Source organism: Oncorhynchus mykiss, chromosome 2, assembly GCF_057628025.1.
Source record: "Oncorhynchus mykiss isolate SJ-2025 chromosome 2, ASM5762802v1, whole genome shotgun sequence".
NCBI lineage: Eukaryota > Metazoa > Chordata > Actinopteri > Salmoniformes > Salmonidae > Oncorhynchus > Oncorhynchus mykiss.
In genome coordinates this window covers 87,774,016-87,799,707 of record NC_143023.1, presented here as the reverse complement: position 1 = coordinate 87,799,707, position 25,692 = coordinate 87,774,016, and the positions used below count along the sequence as shown (strand labels likewise).

At 41.4% G+C, this 25,692-nt stretch overlaps 2 protein-coding genes across 11 annotated transcripts in view; both read left to right on the top strand.

Moving 5' to 3' along the window:
- The window catches only part of LOC110498926 (homeodomain-interacting protein kinase 3), a 45,661-nt gene extending 40,382 nt beyond the window's left edge, over window positions 1-5,279 (top strand). For all 7 annotated transcript variants that reach the window (XM_090211645.1, XM_036958350.2, XM_090211633.1 and 4 more), the window contains exons 14-15: window positions 539-657; window positions 817-5,279. In XM_090211645.1, the coding sequence (XP_090067771.1) occupies window positions 539-657; window positions 817-1,239 (542 nt within the window). In that variant the 3' untranslated portion in view covers window positions 1,240-5,279. The remainder of the gene's footprint in view (window positions 1-538; window positions 658-816) is intronic.
- Window positions 5,280-5,645: 366 nt separating this feature from the next.
- Window positions 5,646-25,692, top strand: part of kiaa1549la (KIAA1549 like a) — a 47,595-nt gene continuing 27,548 nt past the window's right edge. For 2 of the 4 annotated variants that reach the window (XM_090211610.1, XM_021575642.3), the window contains exons 1-11: window positions 5,802-6,403; window positions 15,083-15,430; window positions 15,788-16,414; window positions 16,586-16,701; window positions 19,626-19,848; window positions 19,986-20,119; window positions 20,224-20,392; window positions 23,036-23,095; window positions 23,625-23,785; window positions 24,261-24,432; window positions 25,090-25,250. In XM_090211610.1, coding sequence (XP_090067736.1) covers window positions 6,181-6,403; window positions 15,083-15,430; window positions 15,788-16,414; window positions 16,586-16,701; window positions 19,626-19,848; window positions 19,986-20,119; window positions 20,224-20,392; window positions 23,036-23,095; window positions 23,625-23,785; window positions 24,261-24,432; window positions 25,090-25,250 — 2,394 coding nt within the window. In that variant the 5' untranslated portion in view covers window positions 5,802-6,180. Of the gene's footprint in view, window positions 6,404-15,082; window positions 15,431-15,787; window positions 16,415-16,585; window positions 16,702-19,625; window positions 19,849-19,985; window positions 20,120-20,223; window positions 20,393-23,035; window positions 23,096-23,624; window positions 23,786-24,260; window positions 24,433-25,089; window positions 25,251-25,467; window positions 25,504-25,692 lie in introns of all 4 variants that reach the window. The other 2 variants (XM_021575632.3, XM_021575622.3) reach the window with 2 other exon arrangements.

The window sequence follows — 25,692 nt, the reverse complement described above, 5'->3', positions numbered from 1 at the left end:
CTTGACCAGGTATTTTTGAATGGGCTACGTCTCAATCCACCATATCGGCCTTCCACATCTGCAGTGAAAGGTGACAGAGCTACAGTGGTGTTTGTCAGACCATGAGACATCCCAAAAATCTTTCTTCTTACAAAAACCTATGTAGTGTCCGAAAGGTTTTGCCTACGGTATGACCCCTCTATGGAAAGGTGAGAATCTCACCAACATGTACATAATAGCATTAAGGCCAAATTCAGTGTTTCATCAAATAATTGTTTTATATATATTTTTTGATATACCTAAAGGGGCCCTAAAATTCCAAATCTAGTTGCTAAATGATCCTTGGTATGACTATCTGAAATCAATTCCATATGTTAGCTTAGTACAAAGAGCCTTTCTATCAGCCAAAGTGCGTCTCTAGCTCTCGCTCTCTGTCTGTCTGTTTGTTTTAGCAAGGCATGCTCTTGTTTCCTGTGGGTCCTTATTGGTCTTGTTACCCTGTCATTTTGAAAGACACATCTTATCTCAATCTGAGAGACCTTAATTGTTTCTCTTGCAGTCTTCGAATCCTCATGCCAGTCCAAAAGGCGCTGTGCCCCTGGACGACTGAACAACCACAAGCCCCGGCAGCAACAGAAGATGACCACATTCCAGCAGCAGCCCCTGGGCTTCGGCCAGGTCAGTCCCCCTCCCTCTTCCAGGTTTTGGTTAAGTCATTCAAATCTAATTCTACATGTAATTTGACTTTGTTTACATTTGAGTATTTTAGCAAATGCTCTTATCTAGAGCGACTTAGTTTGTAGTGGTGTGTAAAGGTTTTTCCCTCTCCTTGGCCAGCCTCAGGTCCAGCAATACAGCTCCTGCCACAAGGAATGGAACGGAAATTATGGGCTGCATCGGCGGCCGCACGCTTACATCCCTCCCACGGTACACGGCCACGCTTTCACCCCCACCCACAACTCGGGGCCTCACCCCCAGACCACCCTGCTTTCCTATCCTCCCACTGCGCCCGTCGCCCACCTCCTGGCCTCGCCCTGCGCCCAGCGGCCCGTCCTACAACCCGCCTTCGGCATCTCCCACCCTGGCAGCATTGTCCACCAGGTGACCATGGGCATCAACCACCGCCTGCTGCCCTCACCCACCATCCACCACCAGGGCCAGTTTGGGCCCCTCTTTCCCCCACACTCCTACATCGCCTCGCCAGCCTATACAGGCTTCCCCCTCAGCCCCACCAAACTCAACCAGTACCCTTACCTCTGAGCACCAGCCGCCCAGGGCCATAGGCCAGCAAGGGCAGCCAGAAGTGACAACGTTAACCAAGGCCTTCATCCGTCATCTCTCTCCCCCCCCCCCCTCCAGGCTTCAACAAATCATGTTGGTTGATGATGATAGGATTTAAACCTGGGGGAAAAAAATATTGAAAAAAGAATGAATCAACGATTAAGAAATTCTCACTTTTAATGGGTTTTTGCACTTGTGCTACAGTGTCATTTGGAGCGTAAGTCTCACAGTACAGTCTCACGGTACACATTGTTCTCCCTAATAATCTCAGCCCTGTTTCTCCCCCTTTTCTATATTGCCTTCTACCTAGCATGTGTGCTAGTCACATCACTCGTTAAGCCATCCCAGTCTCCAGTGCTAGGACAAATGTCTCCGTTGGTTCTTTGTGGCGTAAAGGTGTTCCCTAATGACCTAGGTGTTTTCAGTGTGTACCGTCAGTGGTCTGAAAAGGTTGTTCCATGCGCTGCATGCCATTCGCATGGGAAAAATAACTTAGTAAAGTTGTTGACAGTTAGATGTCACTCTTGTGTACTGTGAGACTTACTACATCGTAACCTGTTCCCACACCTACTAGTGCCTTCAATATCTGAGGTTGTTAATGTTACTTCTGGCGTTTATAGATGTATCATGTACTGGACTGCAGCACTTGAATATCTGATTATTTTCACTCATATGCTTTTGCCTATTAGATAATCAAATAAGTAATTCTTATTTGGGCTCATTGTATTTTGGGGGTAAAGATTCACTATGCAGAAATCACTCTGCCATTTCCTGTTTGCAAAAATTCTAATGGTTCGGCAAATTTCAGTTTGTGACAAAACAAGCATGTATAGAGTAGAGAATCATTGACCCATCTAAACCGCTGTGAAATATATTTTACATAACCAAAAATATAGTATTTTTAGCTGTTTGAAGCTGGTGTACAAAAACTAAACTTAAGAATGGGAAGCATAGAAATAGCGCACATAGCTACTGATTCTTAGACTTGCTTTCAATGAGAAGGACAGATCTAGAACACACATTTCTATATATGTGAATTTTGTCCGGTAGCCCAAAAAGAAGCAGCTTTAAGCTTATTTTATGCTTTAGGCAAATGTTTATTTGGTTTTGGACTTTTCCTGAATGAACTAATGTACAAACAAAAGGTGAATTATTTAACATTTGATCATCAATTTCTAGTCACTAAGTACTTAATTACTAACAGTATTGACACTGTTTATTGGAACTGCAATACAATCTACATATAGCCGCTGGTTTTCTGCGTTATTGTATTTACAGCCTTTTTCTTAGCGTAATACCGATGTGGGGCATGGTATTGACTATAAACAAACATGCAAATAGTTGGTTGATTCTTTGTATGATCTCATATATCTTCAGAAAACTGTAGTGTTTTGATATACCGTCTATTAACTTAGTGTATCATTGCTGGACTATGTAGTGCTTGACAAGGTGTATTGGTTAAGTGCAATTTCCGCATTAGACTTATACTTTATTTTATTGTTCCATTTGTTGAGGTTTGTTAATGTGTCAACTGCTTATTTTATACATTCTGTCAGGGAGGAAATATCATTTTGTGTGAATTGTTTTTAATTGCTAGTGTGTGAATTAGGTTTTTGTTTTTTCTTACTTACAAATGAAAATGCTTTTTCAGCACCAAAGACTGTAATTCACCCCAAGCAAGGTAGCTACTCTTTCTTTTCCCGTTGTCTTCAAGTATATGTAGTCATGAAGATGGAATATATTGAGAAAAAATATATTTTAAAAAGGTTTGTTTTAAGCATTTTGGGCAAGTTATATCATATATCTTGAATGCATCATAGATGAGCTGCTATGTACTGATTACCACTTCAAAATAGCTGTGAATTTAGGGGATTATCTTAGTTCTTACTATGCATTCTTACTTTTGTATAGTTCTAATTACCATATACTAGAAGTGGGTTTTATTTGAGTATAGTGACTGGCATAAGGACTTGTTAGTGCCTCTGTATATTTGCTTTGATGTTTGAAGTGTGATTGGAACTACTGTATTACAAGTAATGGAATTAAGTGTTTTTTTTGTTTTTGTGTGCATATAGCATCAGTATTTTATATTTGTAATCATAGGTTGGGTTCATTGCATACAGTAGTTGTGTTGACAATTTTGCTTAGCGATTTTAGTTACTGATCTGTTAACATCCTGAAAAGCCTAAAGATGATTCACATTATTGAATGACAGTTCTATATTACCATGCAGATATATTTACTGCAACACCTCTATTTGGTCCCCACCTTTACATTGGGTTGTAGAGATGCCTTCACGGGTGTAATATTTGTTATGAAACGCATCAGTAAGCACTGGTTAAACTTTCAATAAGCTCATCGGGTTTGGGTTGTGGCAAAATCCCACACAGTTTTCATGAAATTGCCGTGGTCAATGAAGTGCTTGACTAATATTGATTTTTCTAGCCATCTATTTTAATTAAGACTAATTATTTTTTTTGTATCTAAAGTGAATTGTGAAAGATTTTCTACAGATTATTCTTATCTATTCATAATGGATCGATTTGAGGCAGATGGGTGTGAATTATTAAACATTTTTCTGTCATAACTCATTAATCCAAACAAGGGCAACTGTCAAATGATGACAGATTATATTTTCTAATCTTGCTAGCCCTTTTGTAGTCTTTCAATACATTGTGGACTGTGAAAGATTGAATATGTTTACTCACTAGCCCCCCAACTCCAGACACACAAATGGCATTTTTCTCACTCTGACAGTGTCTACAACTAGTGCCTTTTCAAATTTTGGTCAAGAGAACTGTTGGTTGATAACTCCATGGCCCCTAGCCAGTCCCTCTCCTGCAGAGTCAAGTGTGGCAGTAGAGTGAAATGTGGACGCTCCTCAACAGAGCGGAGTATTTCCCACCAGAGTGGTAGGATGTTAGGATTATGCATCCTCATGTTTTATCAGGACTTCTGCAGCCTGTTCAAATCCTCATGTTTCTCACATTTGCTACGAAGTGAGAAAGCACTCTGCTTTTGGACTCAAGTGTACAATTTAGTAGAGCTGACAAACACAATGCATTCTCCTTTCTGAGGAGCTCTTCTGGGTGCTGGCTGTTATCTTCAGATCACTCAATCCCAATGCTCAACCCTAACCATATGGTCTGAATCTATATAGCTTTTCTACAGAACATAAAAAGACAATTATTCTTAGTCAGGGAATATTTTATACATATAACACTCAACACAGTTTTGTCTCTTTTTTATTGAACATGACAAATGCAAAGCTTTACATACACTGTGAATGTATTTGTGGAGTTGAATTTTTGGGGGCTTTGCTGACATGACAATGTTTTTGATGGCTACAGATATTTCTATTCTGTATATGATAAACATCCATATAGCAGCATCTGTTTTGATTGATCACTTGTTGGTATTTGCTTTAACAACCCACATACACACAGATTAGGTCCAAAGTTGTCACTTTTTAAGTCTATACTGCAACTAATGTATTATGTTATGTCATGCTATTATAATTAATTCAGGGTATTTGTATTGTCCAATATGCCACTGCATTAATCTTCAATCCTTTCCACTTGGTTTGATTGCTTTGGATCTTGTTTGCAGTTATTTCACCTGTTAGTATAAGTTGTATTACACTTCAAGTGATAGGGTAATACACGTAGTAAACACAGCATATAGACTTTATTGCTAAATTGGAAGTGTTAACTGTTTTATTGTGTAGTTTGTGGCTTTATTTTAATATGCTTTTGATTTTATGCTACACTAGTTTGCCATGTAGCAACTGCACTGTGCAATATAATATGAGAACTGGGAAAATGTATTATTTTGGATGTAATGTCTCTTACAGTTTGCGGTCGTATTTCTCTCTAGTTCTCAGTGATTTCAATGTGACCAAGCCTTATTTACTTTGTCACAAAAAGCGGGTTTTCCTAGTGACTGTTGGAGTGTCAAATTTAAGAATTGATGGTGTACTATTGTAAAAATTCACTTTGAATAAAAAAAATATTGCTTCACCCTTCTTGTTTGTGACTTGTATTTTATGAGTAGTACAATACATTAAGTTGTTGATGATACTGGGGTCCAAGCCATTAGCACCACCCAGTGCATACAAAGTGGAAGTGCAGTACCGATATTTTAACTTACTGAAAATGTGCATAGGGTAGGCTACACACATCACATTTGATTTACTTGACAACGTTCCTCAGCTGATGCCTGGAGTGTTCCGAATGGTAGCAGACGTTAATGTAGGCTGCCATTTCGAAACCAGAATGTTTTTTAAAAATGACATGTAGTTTTATGTAATGCTGTTCTCAACCCTGATCTCATTGTCTCATCACTAATGTATGCGATGCCATTGGCTAACCCTGGCCCCACCTGGTGAAGCTGTCCTTTGACGCTCAATATACATTTACAGATATTAATGCAAATCAAATTGGTAATCGAATTACGATAAATTAAAATAGGAACTATTTTGGGTCGGTTTAGGTTTGCCGTCTATACCCACAAGAGGTCGTCTGTTACCGTGAGGAGATTGCAGTCAACTCTGGCGTCACGCCGCGACGTGATATTTTTTCTAATGAAATGACGGGTTCGACTTGTAAATATTCCAACAAGGTTTGATCACTTCTGATCACTTCTGCGTTTTGAACGGGAGCCGTTTTCCGTCCGAATCATTAAATGTACTTCTATGGTTATGAGTGGATCTTAGATTGTTCGTAAATAATAGCTTATTACGCGCTAGCAGGTCGACGTGGTGCATGGACTGTTACCTCCAGACGCATCACACACAAGGTTCAATGCTGCCGCTTTCTGTCAACCTCGGGGAGAGGCTTTCGGAGAACATCGTCCGCAGTGAAGGATTTATCAAATGTATTTGTCAATATTAAGACTGTTAGATGTATCAAGGATAAACAAATGGCTTCAAAACATGTGCGTAACAGCCTCGATGATTTAATTGTCAGCGGAATAAACAATGCTCCCGCGATTGGCTCGATTGAATGGATAGGTGTGGGAATGGGAGCCACCTTATGTTTCCAGAAAAACGGAAAGACATTGGGACTGGATCGAATGTGGACTAAATATATTTTATCAGTTGGAATGGTTTTGCTTTTAATGCAGTCTGTCCTAGCTGCTGATGGTAAGACTTATTATTTGGTTGTTGACAACCTGTTCGAGTAGTATTTATCTTGCTTGGTAGGACTAACTAATTGGTCTTCATCGAGATGTTAGGCTGTATATGACCTGCGGGTGGATGGGGATTGTATTATATAAATATCTCAAATTGGTTGCACTTTTCTGGTGGAACTCTTCCCTATATTATGACCATCGGTGCACATACGCGGATAATGACCGTGGAGAAAGTAGCAGATCTTCTGGTTATTTTTGTCAAAATAGGAAATTGTGATTTATTACAACAATCAAGATTCTTAGGAGACCACTGAATTTCGCAATTTGCAATGTAGTATATGTGGAGGGGACATTCTAAAATATTACGCACAATAATCTGATTGCGCCTATTTTTGCTTTAAGCAAACACATTCAGACAATTAGACATGCTAAATCAATATAATTGTTGATTTTGTAACGTGGCCTCCCAGCCTCTTGTGTTTTTCGAAGGAAGAGAATCGCTGGTGTGGCCTTTGTGCCTGGAGTGGCCTGTGTTCAGCAGTCAAGACTGCAACGCGGACAATTATAATTACGCTTATTGCTTATTTGATCGACAGTAATGGCAACATTTGTGGAGGTCACTTACCTTCTTGAAATAACATAACGTGTCATCATTTTTAAATAATGGATTATGTTGTCATACGAAGCAAAATGCCACTATTGAGATATGTGTTTTTCTTTTCTGCCTTGGACCTGGTGTTTAAAAGGCTTAAGCCTATAATTTGACCATGGGTAGCAGTTTTCACCTCATTTTAGCTTTCCAATGTGTATTTTTTTTCTACATTCAAGTAGGAAAAACATATTGTGATTCAGCCATAGGCCTGCCTTAGCCTTTATATGTTCAAGTCCAATCAGATTGCTATTATATCCCTCTTTTCCTCCATTCATGAAACCATATTTGAATACCTTGCCATTTGGCTGTGGGCATGGGCCAGATCCACTTGTGGATGTGAGGATGAGGTGTTTTGTCTTTAATGAGCCCACAGAGCTGTTGCATTAAGTCAACATGGAGCCAAATATGCTGTGTTGCCATGGGAACCGATCTGCCTAACATTAATTGTTTTCTGACAGGGAAATATATAGCCTGCCCTATAGCATATGAATAACCAGTACAAACTACAATTTGGTCTGCTTTAAGACAATAGTGTAAGATTGAAATGCTGTGTGATTTGAATAGTACATGCAAATTAAATGCTTCTCCTTGTAAATTATGGCAGAAAGGATTTCACACTGCTCAACAGCAAACAGACATGTTTGAGGTAGAGTAAAATGCATGCCTAGGCCTATACCCTTTAATTAGCAAGAAAACACTATTTTGTGCTCCATTTTATGTCCAATATTTTTCTACCAATTACACACAAATACACATTTCTTTAACCAGGCTTTCCAAGCTGTGGTCACAACATGCAAAATCAACATTGGTGTGGAGAAAAGAGCAGCAAACTGGTCTTGGAACAGGCTGCTGCATTCTGGTGTGCTCATAGAGTATGCTACTGGTTAAGTAGGTTGTATTCAGATGAAAAGCCAGTGTATTTATTTATCACTAATTATGACCACGGCTGCTGCTGGTCACAAGGCAATGAATGCCCAATAAGAATGAATCTGTCTTCAATTACTGATCAATTATGCTAACCAGGATTCCCATTCTGCTGATAATGGCTTTCAGTTTTTCTGTATTTTATGCATGCTGCTCCAGTTGGATTTCTCCTTGGTATCCTTTATAAAGAATTTGCTGCTCAAAGGATGGTGGGAAAATGTGGACCCCTTTGTTATGTCCTGCTTATTAGCCCCTTAAACAATCCCATAATAAGATGCCAACAATTAGGATTATGCTGCAATCAAATATTAACAGTTGGGTTGCTTGGGAACTCTTTTAAGAGAGTGGCCAAAACATGGCCTGTACAGCACCTTTCCCCATACACTCTTCTGTGCTTCATTAGGGCGATTGCCTGTGCTGTGGAAGTTAATTATGCATTGCTAGATCTTAAATAGATATTTCCCTTTTACATTAAATACATTGTGCATGGAAAGCCTCTATAAAGCATGTGGGTATGATGAGCTTGTTGGCTAATTTGATTTCTAATCCCGATTTAGGTATAGTACTTGTTTATTTAGTACTTATTTATTCCTGATCTTTGGGGGAGGTTATCTATTGATCTGAACAAGACAGTGTTTGAAACACAGTTTGTTTATTTTTTTGAAAATTACGTGCTAACACCTTGATGCAGAATACTTCATTTTATATGCACAGTACATTATACTGTATGCATATGTAATGCATGTTAGTATATTATACTATGTGTGTGTGTGTTTTCCAAACTTGGTCCTGGGGTCTTGGTTTTTGCCCTAGCACTACACAGCTGATTCAAATAATCAAGCTTGAAAAGCCAAAACGTGCACCCATGTGAGGCCCCAGGACAGAGTTTGGGAAACCCTGTAGATGCCTACTACTATGCTGCATAGTCCAGTAACTGTGTGTTTATGTTCCCTTTTTAACACTGTAATTCTATCATAGGGACACATAAAAGTTTCTCAAAACTGTATGACAAGCTTAATGTCCCCGGAGATTGTCCATCAAAACGCTATGTTTTTTAAATTTAATTTCTGTCATCAGGGAATAACGTTGACCCCAAACCAACACATTAGGTAACAGGGATTTTACAGTAAGTCTTTCATGAAAATGTAATCAATCTTCTTAAGATTAAATTACGAATATCCACATGGATTTATGTCTCCGTCTCCTTGAGCAGTTCTGAACTCGCAATGTATTAGAACGCCCTTTCGTCATCGCTCACAGTGACTGCTGTGTGACGGCCTTGATAGTTGCTGCCTGCTGTGTAGCAGCAGTTGTTCAATTTGTGTTGTCCTGGGAGGCCTCAGTACTGACTGAAGAAAAACACAAAGAGAAGGGCTGTCTGGCCTCATTGTAGACCTGAGCAGACCAGAATATCAAACTGAAAGATACTGAAACAGAAACAGACAAAAATAATCAATCAATCAATCAATCAAATGTATTTATAAAGCCCTTCTTACATCAGCTGATGTCACAAAGGGCTGTACAGAAACCCGGCCTAAAACCCCAAACAGCAAGCAATGCAGGTGTAGAAGCGCAGTGGCTAGGAAAAACTCCCTAGATAAGCCAGAACCTAGGAGGAAACCTAGAGAGGAACCAGGCTATGAGGGAGAAATAACTGCTTTCATTCATTTCAGCACTACCTTACAGTAGCTGTGTGTAGTTATTTATTTGGCACTACTTAATTAGAGGGCTTTGCAATAGTGCTGGATACCTTGACGCTAACGCAAACTAAACCTGTCTGGAACAACCCCATTTACATTTTAGTTTGCAGCTTTAGTGTCCGTTTAGAAGCCACTTGTATCCTCAACATGCGGAGAGCTGCAAAGATGCTGCTCACTGTATGACTGTCTATTATGTAATGGGAAAGGAGAGCCGAGTGAGTTCTGGCCTTTTAGCTCATCTAATGAATACTATATTCCATGGAATCAGTGACACTGACCATGAGAGCCATTTAACAAATGTGTTTCCTATGAGAGTCACAGGATCATGAGTGACCTCTATCAGATGAATGCTTCTGATTCCCGAGACGATAATGAAATGGCTTCTGTGCTCACGCCATATGCACCTGCAAATCTCCCACTACAGTAGCTTATGAAACAGCTTTGAGCCACAGCAGGGGACGAGAAAGGGCAAAAAGCATGGCCAGTAGTTCGTTATTGGACCTGTGGAGTCACATTGGTTTGTGCAGCAGTTTTGGCATTTATTAAATAAAAAAATCAATGCATACTTTTATGTTCAAAGTCTATCAATCGAAGTGCTCACGCTTCCCTGGGATAGACTATAGCTAGGGGCTTCGTGATTTACTGTTTGGCCGCTTGAGTCGATATGAATTCATCATAAAAAATAAAATATGTAGGGCCTCCCGAGTGGCGCAGAGGTCTAAGGCATTGTTTCGCAGTGCTAGAGGCGTCACTATGTTTCAGAGGACGCATGACGCGACCTTCGCCTCCCGAGCTTGTTGGGGAGTTGCAGTGATGAGACAAGATCGGAATTGGAGGGGGGTAGAATACAAAAAAAATACAATTTGTATACATGCCCGCCAGTGTGCTGTATGTGAGTGTGTGTGTGTGTGCATGCGTTTAACACGTAAGCTACACAAGGTCAGGTGACTGACTGTCCTAAATTATTTCTAACATTAGTGCCAGTTCTGACAGTTGATTGTAGTGACAACTGTGAATTCCTCACACGCCATCTGCATTTGAAAGAAGCTATTAGAAATGGATTGAAAAAATATTCTGATAATTACAATTTTGGTTTTAGGGCTACTGTATGCAAGTCAAATGTACACTTGCATTTTCTGTTGAATTATGTACATTTCTTTATGAAAATGTTGACAAAGTATATATTTTTGAATGATCTTTAAGGCATATGCCCAACACTAATTGTAATTAAGGTCAATCATGTCAGTATCTTGTTTTGCCAAAAGGCCATACGCTGCTACTAATTCATTGAGCTTTTAGTGTTGGTCTTGTATGTTTGACTTGCTGACATGGGACATGATATTGTCTGTCTCTGGATCAGTAGGCTACAGAGAACAATTCAACAACAACTAATGCAGAGTGAAACAAACTTTCCCAGTGCTTAGGTCTTACTTCTGGTCCCCTGAGGTCAGTTTCGACTCCTCAGATATGACAAATACATTTTCTCACTGCTCTTTTGGAGGGTGGTGCTGGAAAAGCAAGACGCTCATCTACTTTTAATATGGTTGTGATTACCTGCTGCACCCCTGGGACTTTAAGCTGCTGCTTCATGGCAAATGCAAGTGCATCAAAAGGTGTTTCTTAGGATGCACTGAGGTGAAAATCTCACATGCTCTCCCTTGCAGGAGCTTAGAAAACTCTCAATATTTCAGTCCCTGGTAGCTGTGACGCTTACCAGAAGAGAAGGCTACATAGCCAAACTGAGCCTGACAGAATACAAAATAAACAAGGCCTGTTGAAATCCATGCTCCATCCATTGTTGTTATTCATTATCACTGTCACACAAGCCATCAGGTTTGTTGTGGAAAGTGAGCATGGCAGGATCAGTGTTTGTTTGTTTGCCAAAGTGGATTCAGGGTGATGTAATGGTATTTGCTGTGTCCCCTTTCTGTGTTGCTTTTCATGAGCTCCAGTGCTAGACTAGAGCTCCCCCAGCAACATCACATGACTGTCTTTCTTCTTCAAATCAAAGGCATGCAGTAGAAAGACCAAAGAGCCTCCTCAGTGCCCCTTACAGAGATGATTCTTGGTCATTGCCTGCCTGCCTCACCACAATATGCCCAGATTGTCAACTGCATAATTTTCCACTCTCTGCGCATGTCCTTATGTGGCCAATTTTAAAATTGTTGTGACTCAGAATGTCACACTCTCGCTTTGTTTTTGCTAGACTGCCTGACCTACCCCGAGCCAGAGAATTGGTCACATGACTGTCTTATCTAGTCACATGGGACCCAGTAATGCCTGCACAGATGAGCTGCTAACCTTCTGCATCAGTGACATCACAACCAAGTTGTATTTATCACATTGTGAAAGCATCCTTCACTTGCAATGTGCTAGTTACCTTGTTTACTCCTCCAATGGTATGCATTAACACCACGCCTTGTTAGTTTGTGGTTTAACTAGGCTTATTATTATTATTCTTTGTGTTATGATAATTCAGTTGTACTAATGCTTTTATAAGAAATCTTCAAAAATATTTTGGGTACTACCAATGTATGTATCATTAAATGACCTTTAGGAAATATTGCAGACTGTGGCTTTAAGTGTGTGACAACTGAAGTGCCAGAGTATGTCCATCATATTCTCCCAGGACCCAGGAGTGTGACCACTGCAATATAGGTCACACACAGAGCCTGGGCTCCAACAACACAGGAAACAGAATATGGCACATTGTTTGCTCTGAATCTATTTTACAGCTGTCTTTACCAGCCTGTATGCAGCACTGTCACGTCATTGGCTTCATTCAACCCTCTAAAAATGTTTAATACCCTCCTTAATCGTAAGCTGTGCAAAGCTCAGGCTCTGGTTTGACTTTTAGTTTTGCATTTATATGAGTTAGCGTGCAGTAAATGGAAAGGGTTTACTGCGATAACGTAATACCATGCTCCTATAAGTCTGTCTTCAGCTCTTCATTTCTGGTAATGTCTTACCTGGGAGACAGTGCCACTGTCTTTCAATCACTGTCGCCTATGTGGTTTAATGCTTTTACATTTTATATTCTACTGATTAGTAATATTTCATGACTACTAATTACAGTACTATTTAATTACTGTAAATATAAGATGGAATGGATGGAATGGCACCTCTATAGATGGAATGGCACCTCTTAGAAAGCAGTGTTGTTTCTATGCTGGGTCTACAGATGCATGCTGAGATGCAGTGTGACCTCACTTAGCAGGTGTCTGGTCAGTACCGGTCAGGGTAAATGGAAGCCATTTCTGTTATTCTGTTGTGTTTGACAAACAAAACAGTGAAATATTAGCTGAACTTTCATATAACTCAGAGCTCAAATCTGCCAGCCATACTCCCACTGCTGTATGCCCTCTGTCCATACTTTATGATGACATTTCCTTATCTGCCTTCAAGTAAGAGGACATTACTGTGATAAAACATTTCCAAACATACTCCTTAGACTAGTTGAAAAATAAATGTGTCTTAAATTGGTGTTGCTTCGCTAAATGCAATACAATATGGTACATATTTTGTCATTTTTCATATTCACGTTTCTTATGTTTTCCTATGTTTTGCTTGTGGAATAAATTGCTCTAATCAGCATTTAAGGTGACTATTTAATTGTTGCCTTTGGGCCCTGTAGTCTTCCTGAAAAACACTGTAAAAGTGTTATTTACTCTGTACTGTAGATGCACTATTTAACCCAGCAAGACAGATGGACACTATGAATAGTTTCAGGAAGTGTGTATCTGTCCATCCTGTTGGAAAGATGTCACTCCATGGAAAGCACACCACATTGTCTCAATGGGTTTCATTTCACTTGGACATTTCCCCAGCGCCCCCTCCTCACCACCTGCGCCTAGGATGGTGATGCACCACGTTTCCTGCCCGAACGGATCAGTGTTCTGAATGGGCAGAGCTTTTTCATGAACCCCAGGATGGCTGGAGCAGTCGTGTTGTCAAATGAACCCAATTGCTGTCCACTGCCATGGCTCATACCTCTCAGTGAACTCTCAGTGCTTCTGATGGAGGGCCCCATATGTTGCACCCTGTCAGAGCAGGTGGCTTTCTGTGGGGGTTAGGATAGATACGGAAGAGGTCTTCAGTTTGTCCTGTCTTGAAGACACCAAATGCTGTCACACTCACACTTCTGATCTTATAGGGTATTTTAGAATGAATATCTACTGGTAGGGTTGGCAATAAAGAATGTGCAAGCTCATTGTCATATATATTCATGGAGTTCTTTTGATTATTGATTTATCAGAGCTTTTTATAGGATTAATTGCTGCTAGTTCTTGGTAGATCCATTGTTTGAGATGAACAGTTCAGTGAGTAGAGTTAATGGGAGACAGAGGGATTGCATCCTGGGAAATTTAGGCACAGGCCTGGTTGTACAAAGCCCGCCTGATTTGGAAATCCTTCCTTTTAAATGAAACAATCCTCCGATGAATAAGTTGAGAATGTGGGGGAAGTTCAGAATGGAAGTACTGTACAAATGCGCTCTGGAGATTTGCCAGTATTTCACCGGCTGCCTTCCAGAAGACAATAAACCCTGCTAGCTGCCCAATCCTCATCGTTCACTTGTACTGAGGAAAGGTGCCTTTGAAAACACCACCACTGTATCAGCACAGAATCCCAAGCTATAGCTTTCACTCGTAGGTTGAGATATGTTTTTAAATCACAGCAGCTGCTTACGTGTGTCCCAGATATGTACTTAACATCTAAATCTATTCCCTATGCTTATCCTGAACAAAACATAAGTGACCTACTTTAATTTTTTTTTTTTTACCTTTATTTAACTAGGCAAGTCAGTTAGGAAAAAATAATTATTTTCAATGACGGCCTAGGAACAGTGGGTTAACTGCCTTGTTCAGGGGCAGAATGACAGATTTGTACCTTGTCAGCTCAGGTATTTGAACTTGCAACCTTTCGGTTACTAGTCCAACGCTCTAACCACTAGGCTACCTGCAGCTCTAACCACTAGGCTACCCTGCCGCTCTAACCACTAGGCTACCCTGCCGCTCTAACCACTAGGCTACCCTGCCGCTCTAACCACTAGGCTACCCTGCCGCTCTAACCACTAGGCTACCCTGCGACAGTGGGAACTTAATGTTCCCACTGTCACAGTTTCATAATGATACTCCTGGATGACTAAGAAGTGTTTGTGTCCTCACATGTTCTGCTCCTTGGTGTGAAGTCTGTTTCTCCCTCCCTCATGTTGTTGACAGGAGGGCACGGCCAGGCTTCGTTTTGAATAACAATATTTCATATTTTCAAGATGTAGTTATAGATTGAGCCGATGTTGATGAGAAACATGAGAGACAGTCAAGACGTCATCATCAGGCCTCTGGGATTGATGAGTCAAATAGAGAATAAATGCGTTCCTCCCTCGTTAAGTCCCATCTCTCTCTTTGTTTTTCAGATGAAGGGCACTACAACGGGTCATCAGGACATGCAGCTTTGCCTCAGGACCCAGCTGTGCCCTCTAACCTCTCTGCCAGGGCAACGCCAATGAAGGATTGGCTCCTGGGCGCTCTAGCCGTGCCCACAGACCCATCAGGGGCGACAGCAGAGAGCACCAGAGAGCAGCCAGGGTTCTCCTCTGTACTGACCCTGCTAGCTAGCTCAGACCAAGAGCCACAGACCCCAGTGCAACCATCAGTACTAGCTAATGCCTCCTCAGCAATCAACAATGACAATCAAACAGCAGGAACAACAGATCCTTTGTCGTTAGCCCCTGTAGCCAACAGCACCTCAAACACCAGCTCAGGTAGGACCCATGTTCAAACAGTCATCCACACCATCTAATAGAAGAATAAAAATATCATACGTACAGCCTCCTGACTGTGGTTAAAGTCTACAGACTAGAGATTTTGTTTCCTTATCCATCATCATGCTCTGCACATTCATTCCCTCAAAATCCACCATTTAATTTTATTTTGGTCCAGCTCAGTTCCACATCATCCTGCCCCACCCCCTCCATCGTCTACCTCCCCGGTGCCTGCTGCCTCTCCCGGTCTGACATCATCCTCAGAGTATGAGACATCATCAAAATGGGGACATTATTCACCTGATATGAATTACCTGATGTGACATCATTCAAACGCTGTTTGTTGTCTCATTGCAGAGGAGGCGGTCAGCAGTTTGCCTGCAAACCCAGATTTACCAACAGTCCCAGTGTCCTCTCTGGCCACCCTGGGGGAGGGCGACTCCACCCTCCCAGACAATGTGACTAGTCCTTTCTCTACTCACACATGGAACACCACTAAACCTGCAAGGGCTGACAACAACACCACTATACCATCCACCACAGCGGCACACACCAACCCAACACCAGACACTGTGACCAATGACAGTCTACAGCTCACGACTGTGACCACCACAACCGTCACGCCCCTGACCGTGACCACCACAACTGTGACACCCCATACCACTACAGCTTTGACCACAGAGGCGGTTACGACCATACCCCGGACCACTACGACCCCACAGGAAGTGACCACCTTCCAAGAAACTACATTGATGACAACCACAACTGACCCACCCACCACGGCGACGACAACCACAAGTGCTCCCACTACCACGAACGCTCCCACTACAAGTACAACTACCACTGCACCGACCACCACTTTGACTGTCCCCACCACCACCACAGAAACCACCCCTGGACCAACCACAACGGAATCTCCTCCCATCAGTGCTGAAGAGGAACGTCAACCATGTAACATCACTGAGAAGACCTGGGTCAAAACAGGTATGGGCTCTCAGTTTGAACAACCTTTTACTAACATACACTGTGTTGTTTCTTTGAGTTGTTACAGTATCTTTACAACCATAATAAAAGTCCTCTGGTTCCTTCCAAAGGATGTCCCATCCTTCACATCCAGAAGACTGACACACCTCATGTATGTGTTTTCCTCCACAGTGTTGTCTATGCAGTTGAGGAGGAACAGGCTTGATATCATTGTGAGGCAGAATCTGTCTAAAGGACTCACCCATGCTCTACAGAGGGCCTTCAATGACACCAATGTTTATGTCCAGGTCAGTATTGTACTGTACTCTGTGTTCGAATGCTGTTACTGCTGTACTGTACCTGGAGAACAACATGTACACAACCGTTCTAAAGTTTGGTGTCATTTAGAAATGCCCTTGTTTTTGAAAGAAAATTATTTTTTTTGTCCTTTAAATTAACATCAAATTGATCAGAAATACAGTGTAGACCTTGTTAATGTTGTAAATGACTATTGTAGCTGGAAATTGCATATTTTCTATGGAATATCTATGTAGGCGTACAGAGGCCCATTATCAGCAACCATCACTCCTGTGTTCCAATGGCACATTGTGTTAGCTAATCCAAGTTTATCACAAGACTAATTGATCATTAGAAAACACTTTTAGACTAGTTGAGTATCTGGAGCATCATCGTTTCTGGATTCGATTACAGACTCAAAATGGCCAGAAACAAAGAACTTTCTTCTGAAACTCGTCAGTCTATTCTTGTTCTGAGAAATGAAGGCTATTCCAAAGTGAGAAATTTCCAAGAAACTGAAGATCCTGTACAACGCTGTGCACTAATCCCTTCACAGGACAGAACAAACTGTCTCTAACCAGAATAGAAAGAGGAGTGGGAGGCCCCAGTGAAAAACTGAGCAAGAGGACATTAGAGTGTCTAGTTTGAGAAACAGACGCCTCACAAGTCCTCAACTGGCAGCTTCATCAAATAGTACCCTCAAAACACCAGTCTGAATGTCAACACTGAAGAGGCAACTCCGTATGCTGGCCTTCTAGGCAGAGTTCCTCTGTACAGTGTCTGTGTTCTTTTTCCCATCTTAATCTTTTATTTTTATTGGCCATTCTGAGATATGGCTTTTTCTTTGCAACTCTGCCTAGAAGACCAGCATCCCGGAGTCGGACTTCATTGTTGCTGTTGAGACTGGTGTTTTGTGGGTACTATTTAATGAAGCTGCCAGTTGAGGATTGTGAGGCGTCTGTTTCTCAAATACAACATTAACAATGTCTGCACTGTATTTCTGATCAATTTTATGTTATTTTAATGGACAAAAAAAATGTTTTTCTTTCAAAAACAAGGACATTTCTAAGTGACCCCAAACTTTTGAACGGTAGTGTACATCAAATATAGTATGTGCCATAGTCCCGTTCAAATATTTCATCATCCATCTTTGCGCTGTTGTAAAAGCATTTGGTATTAGTTATTATTATTATTATCATTTTTTGCATATCCCACTCCTCCTGAGACACCCTTGGAGTGTGGAGTCACGGCCAGGGGCCAGCCATTATTAAAGGCGACCCTGGAGCAATTAGGGTGAACTGCCTTGCTCAAGGGCACTTCAACATAATTTTTTTCACCTAGTCGGCTCAGGGATTCGAAAACAGCGACCTTTTGGTTACTGGCCCAACGCTCTTAACTGCTAGGTTGCCTAGCTGTTACGAATGTTGAGATGGCCACTTCTAAAGGAACTATAGTGAGTGTGTTGACTTATTCTTCCTCTCCTCTTCGCCCTATTATTCATGGAGTCCAATCTCTCACTGTGATAGCAGAGACTGAAGTGACTAATGATAAAAGGATTTCAATAAGATAATAAATGGTCTCTTGAATTGTGGATAGGCGTTGCATTATAGAGGCTGTTAAGAGTATGTGAAGAGAGAGACTCTTATGGACCCTACCAGCTGAATGACTACAACTCATTATTACCAGTGTTTCCTCTTTGGAAATGTCCATTATTCAGCTCTGATTCTCTCTGTCTGTTTCTCTCTGTCTGTTTCTCTCTGTCTGATTCTCTCTGTCTGATTCTCTCTGTCTGTTTCTCTCTGTCTGTTTCTCTCTGTCTGATTCTCTCTTTCTGATTCTCTCTGTCTGTTTCTCTCTGTCTGATTCTCTCTGTCTGTTTCTCTCTGTCTGATTCTCTCTGTCTGATTCTCTCTGTCTGATTCTCTCTGTCTGATTCTCTCTGTCTGATTCTCTCTGTCTGTTTCTCTCTGTCTGTTTCTCTCTGTCTGATTCTCTCTCTCTGTTTCTCTCTGTCTGTTTCTCTCTGTCTGATTCTCTCTGTCTGTTTCTCTCTGTCTGATTCTGTGTGTCTGTCTGATTCTCTCTGTCTGATTCTCTCTGTCTGATTCTCTCTGTCTGATTCTGTGTGTCTGTCATATTCTCTCTGTCTGTTTCTCTCTGTCTGATTCTCTCTGTCTGATTCTGTGTGTCTGTCATGTTCTCTCTGTCTGATTCTCTTTGTCTGGTTCTGTGTGTCTCTGTCATATTCTCTCTCTTTCTGTTTCTCCCTGTGTGTTTCTCTCTGTCTGTTTCTCTCTGTCTGATTCTGTGTGTCTGTCATATTCTCTCTGTCTGATTCTCTTTGTCTGATTCTGTGTGTCTCTGTCATATTCTCTCTCTCTGTTTCTCCCTGTGTTTTATTCTCTGTTTCGCTCTGTGTGTTTCTCTCTGTTTCTCCCTGTGTTGTATTCTGTGTGTTTCTCTCTGTTTCTCCTTGTGTTTTATTCTCTGCGTGTTTCTCTCTGTTTCTCTCTGACTCTCAGTCCTCATCTCTCCCTGTCTTGGTCTCTCTTTCTCTCTCTCTCTCTCTCTCTCTCTGTCTAACTGATGGCTGACTCAAGTTTAAGTCCATTGATTTCCTGCCTGTGCTGTCTGTCTATCTGTCAGTCTGTCTGGGGTGTGATTCAGTGGCTGCTACTCTATCCAAGGCCTCCTCTCCTCTCCCCATCAGAACCCATGTATTATTAGTGAGCCTGGAGGTGATCAGCGGGAGACATCACAAACACCAGCTGTATAGTTAGTGTGTCTGTGGATAGCTAGCTAACACATACTGGTAGAGACTGATGAGGAGTGGGTGGTACTACAAAGGACCAGAGACACTAGCCTTGACCATTGCCATCGTATTGTATGTTAATGATAGCGATCAAGATATTAACAACATGTTTTCACTTCTCAGATTGAACGGGATCTCTGCAGCCCTCATAATGTCACCCTTGGGTACTATGTAGCCAGTGGGAAAATGGTCTACATCGCATCTGTGGTGGTGGAGACAGTGAAGGCTTATGGTTTTGACAAAGTGCTAGCAGACATCCGGCAGCACAGTCCTCTGGTGATGGCTGTTCTGCTCCCTGTGGGCCCCTGGGCCCCTAGCCTCAGTGTCCATCTGCAGCTCAAAACAGGTATGGCGCATCAGGAACAACACAGTGACACTGCTGGATGATGTGACCATGATTGTAGACAATGTTGTACTGTGCTGTTGTGTACTGTAACTGAATGTGCTGTGCTGGTATATTGATTGGTGCTCTGCTGTTTTTAGTTCTCAGGTTCGTAGGTCCAGCGGACAGCATCAACTCCTGCAGTTTTGTTCAGATGATGGAACAACGGCTGGAGAATGCGTTTGAGGAAGCTCAGGACAAAGTGATGGAATCTTACAGCGGGCTTTCTGTTGAGGTACATTTATGACTTGGGATCATATTCAATCACACACAATTAGCATAGTTGTTTAGAGCGTTGTATTTACTTCAACATGTCTGGTTTCGTCTGTGTTTGTTCAGATCCAGAGCACCTCCCAAGCGATTGGCTCTCCTGCCGTATCTCTGGTCTATGTGGTCAAGAACCAGGCCGCGATCCTGAATGGAACCGTCTCCAGCGGTCTCCTGAATCAGCTGACCGCAGAGCTGGTGGGCTACTTCCTCTTCTTCCCGCCCCTTGTCATTGCTGAGCGTAAGTGCCCCACTGCATCATGGGAAGGGTTTGAGTGGCATGTTTTGCCTGGCTTTTTCTCCTTATTTATTTATTTATTTTCTGATACATGAATATTGATGTCATATCCTTCAACGATAGCCAGGGTTGAGGTTAATTCCACAAATTCAATTATAAATCAATTCCCTCTACCTGTAAATTCCATTTAATTCAACTCAAATTCCAGGTCAGTATTTTAATTCAGAGATAATTCAATTAGTCTCAATTCTAATGTTAGTTCAATTCCAAGATTTCAATTCCATGTTCAATATTATCTCCAACAATTTCTCAAATTCCAATCTAATTGAATTGCCTCAGGCTTTTCTGGCTGTCCATGTCACTGTTCAGACTATCTAGCTATACTGGAAATATAGAAATACAAATTGAAATTATTTAAAACTAATCCTGCGGTCCATTTTTAAACCAAGTGCATTAATTCCATTAACTGGGAAATGTACAAATATTGAATTCCAATTAAATTCCAAATATTTATATATGTTTTTACATTTAAATTATAATTCCTACAGTCCAAACTAGAGGTCGACCGATTATGATTTTTCAACGCCGATACCGATACCGATTATTGGAGGACCAAAAAAAGCCGATACCGATTAATCAGACTAGTTTTTAATATTTTTTATTTGTAAAAATGACAATTACAACAATACTGAATGAACACTTATTTTAACTTAATATAATACATCAATAAAAATCAATTTAGCCTCAAATAAATAATGAAACATGTTCAATTTGGTTTAAATAATGCAAAAACAAAGTGTTGGGGAGTCTCAGAGCGAGTGACGTTTGAAACGCTATTAGCGCACACCTCGCTAACTAGCTAGCCATTTCACATCGGTTACACCAGCCATTAGACTGATAGGCTTGAAGGCATAAACAGCGCTGTGCTTGCGAAGAGCTGCTGGCAAAACGCACGAAAGTGCTGTTTGAATGAATGCTTACGAGCCTGCTGCTGCCTACCATCGCTCAGTCAGACTGCTCTATCAAATCATAGACTTAATTATAACATAATAACACACAGAAATACGAGCCTTTGGTCATTAATATGGTTGAATCCGGAAACTATAATTTCGAAAACAAAACGTTTATTATTTCAGTGAAATACGGAACAGTTTGGTATTTTATCTAACGGGTGGCATCCCTAAGTCTAAATATGCTTGTTACATTGTACAACCTTCAATGGTATGTCATAATTACGTAAAATTCTGGCAAATTAGTTCGCAATGAGCCAGGCTGCCCAAACTGTTGCATATACACTGACTCTGCGTGCAGTGAACGCAAGAGAAGTGACACAATTTCACCTGGTTAATATTGCCTGCTAACCTGGATTTCTTTTAGCTAAATATGCAGGTTTAAAAATATATACTTCTGTGTATTGATTTTAAGAAAGTCATCAGTGTTTATGGTTAGATAGTCGTGCCACGATTGTGCTTTTTTCGCAAATGCGCTTTTGTTAAATCATCCCCCTGCGTTGCATCGATTACATGCAACACAGGACACGCTAGATAAACTAGTAATATCATCAACCATGTGCAGTTAAGTCGTGATTATGATTGATTGATTGATTGTTTTTTATAAGATAAGTTTAATGCTAGCTAGCAACTTACCTTGGCTTCTACTGCATTCGCGGTACAGGCAGGCTCCTCGTGGAGTGCAATGAGAGGCAGAGTGTTGGACTAGTTAACCGTAAGGTTGCAAGATTGAATCCCAGAGCTGACAAGTTAAAAATCTGTCGTTCTGCCCCTGAACAAGGCAGTTAACCCACCATTCCTAGGCCGTCATTGAAAATAAGAATGTGTTCTTAACTGACTTGCCTAGTTAAATAAAGGTGTAAAAAAAAAAAAAAGACTGCAAAATCGGCGTCCAAAAATACAGATTTCCGATTGTTATGAAAACTTGAAATCGGCCCTAATTAATCGGCCATTCCGATTAATCGGTCGACCTCTAGTCCAAACAGTCTTATTCAATTTCAATTCCATAACCTGAAGATTGTTGAAATTTGAATGAAATTCAACGTAAATAATCCACTTCATGAGTGTGCGTTCTGAACATGAAAATGTATGCTGTCTTGATTTCAATATACCTGCAGAGTACTGATAATCAGATGTTGAACTCATTTACAAAGGAGAAGTTATGGCTGCTTGCATTTACTGTCATCCAGTATCTTGTTGTTGTGCAGAGAGGAGACTGACTAGTTTACTTCATGCTCAACTTCAATCATTTGCATCACCTTCTGGGTGTTTTACTTCACATAATGGGTAATTTTAGCATGAAGGGAAGATCAGATAACATTCTATTTATATTTACACACTACCTCAGGATCCAAATGAATCCTTTACCATTTATTATTCAAGGCTCGTTCGTACATGATTACAGAGTGTCAAACAGAGTTATGAGGGATAAGGTGCCACTGCAAAGTCAGAGGCAACATCCCTGCTGGCCTCCAGCCAGCTGCATAATAGGACAGAAAATGTGGAATTTATCAGGCATGCAGCCTGGCACCCTCTATCTCTCTCTCTCGCTGTCTCGCTGTCTCTGTCTCTCTCTGTGTGTGTGTGTGTATTTGTTCACTCTGTCTCCATCTCTCTCCCCCCTCTTCCTCCACAGCACTAGAATACCACAACCTCAATACATCCACTGCCACCAAGCACTACTGGGTGATCACAGGTAATTAAACGTGTCATTGATTTTCACTAACTGCTAGTTAGTTAATGCTTTGCTCTAATGCTGTGTGTTGTGTACAGTTTTCCCCCAACATATCTGAGCTCCTCTTTCCCCTCTGAATGCTATTGCTGCATTATTTAGAGATTCCGGACATCTGCTTCTGAAAGATCCCATCGGATCAGAGCTCAGTGTGAAGGAGGCTTTCTTTTGTGAGAGATCTCTAAATTAGCTTTAGCCTCTCCCTGTACCTTTCTGCTACTGTCATGATGAGACCACAGTGTGCCAAGGTCAGCCTGACAATATAATGGGACTTACAGGTTTTAAATTGAGGGATGAATAACCATACCTCTTTGTCCTCCACTGTCCCTATCCCACCTCTTCATCTCCTCTCTTGTCCTCTTACCTCTCTCTCTCTCTCTCTCTCTCTCTCTCTCTCTCTCTCTCTCTCTCTCTCTCTCTCTCTCTCTCTCTCTCTCTCTCTCTCTCTCTCTCTCTCTCTCTCTCTCTCTCTGTGTACTCCACTGCTCTGCAGTAATTCAGGATGTTGACAGCTCATCTCTGGAGAGGAATTATCAGAGCTTTGCTAGTTTAATGGAGCAGCGGCTGGCTGAGCTGTTTTTGGTGGCTGGGCGTCAGGGGAGCCAGGGGAGCCGCTTTAGAAGGGCCACCACTGTTGGGGACTACACCGTCCAGGTGAGGTGGGCACACACACGGGTTGCATGCTCACTCACCGATAAACAACCTCTGTTTTATGTTGACTTGCCAGAGTTTCACAATTTTTTGAAGACCCACAGAATTTCTATTCTCTCGTTTATGTTTTGCCACAGATGAATTGTTTTATGTAAAGTCACAGATGATCCGTTTTTATGAGGGGGAGAGAGCTCATGTAATGGATGTTGATCTCTTCCATTTAACACCCCCCTTCTTTATGGCAAGCTTTAATCACAGCCCTTGATTAAACCGTTATGATGTATTATGGACATAAAACATTTGATCTATAATAAAATCAGATTATTTCCACTGATTCATATTAATCCCACGTGTGGTCCCGGAGTGCTGTTATTTTCAAGTGTTTGCCCCTTCAGATAACATCAGTCTTATTATTGTAATAGCTCTTTTATGCAATATGACAGCACTGAATCCACCAATTTGTGTTGTTCTTGTTTAGATGGTTGGTATTCGTCGGCTCCCTGGGCCAAAGAATCCTGCCGAAATGACCTACTATGCCCAACTGAACGGTGCCCCCATAACTGGCACCACTGCAGCCAAGACTCTCAGTACCTTGGATTCCCAAACCATGGCTCTAACCCTGGGATACTTTATCCAGCGCCAAGCCGATCGTAGGTTATCTCCACATCTTTACCAAACAGCTGTAACATTATTATCTTAGATGACGTGTATAGAACTAACTTTTCAGTCAGTCACACAGATGGATGCACACAAGTAATTGCAGTATATTTTTGTTTTGCTCAAACTGAAACACATATACAGTGAGTGTACAAAACATTAAGAACACCTGCTCTTTCCATGACATAGACTGACCAGGTGAAAGCTATGATCCCTTATTGATATCACTTGTTAAATCCACTTCAATCAGTGTAGATGAAATGGAGGAGACAGGTTAAAGAAGGATTTTTAAGTCTTGAGACAATTGAGACATGGATGGTGTACAGTATGAGTGCCATTCAGAGGGTGAATCTTCAGTTTTCCGTTTGTATTAATAATGGTCCACCACTGAAAGGACATCCAGCCAACTTGTCAACATGGGCCAGCTTCACTGTGGAAAGCTTTTGACACCTTGTAGAGTCCAAGGTGGGGGGCTGCAACTCAATGTTAGGAAGGTGTCCTTAATGTTTTGTCTACTCAGTGTATCTGTCTCATAGACTGTTGAATAGCTAAGTGCCTCAATAATGACATAATGATTGCAAGCAATAACACATATTGATAGATGGTGTGGGTGGGTGGTGTATCTATTTTATCTCCATGATTTCCGACAGCTGTGGTAAAGGTCCCGCCGGCCAATCTGTGGATCATGGCCGTGCTGACGCCTGTTGCCCTGGTGATGGTTGTTGTTGTCATGGTCACCGCCATCCTGTGCAAGAGGAACAGGGTCATCTTCAAGACGGGCGCTTTCAGGAGCTTCAAAACACGCTCTAAGGTGAACTTTACATATCTCTTAACATCTTAATGTGCAATTCAGAGAAATGTCACATCTGGGCAAGTCTTGGCACTTTATCTTGTGTTCGCTCAATTACTTATAGCCAATGGTGATGGATGCTCAATGAGCATTATGGGGGCGAAATGAGAATCCAGATGGTTAATGTGCTGGAATCGAATCCTCAGCTAAATGTCCCTTTAATTGTCTTCTTGTTTAGACGTCCTATCGGAGGGAGGGCAGTTATCACCACCAGGTATTGACTGAGTGTTATTGTCAGTAAATGCATGTGTCTGTGCTTGGGAGAGGACATCCCTCCTTTGTTGGCAGTGCCTCGGGGAAATCAATGGGATGGAGGGGTCTCACCAGGGCTCACCGTCTATGATCAATGGGCCATTCTATACATCCCTGTTCCTTTCAAATGCATAGTAATGATTCTTATCCA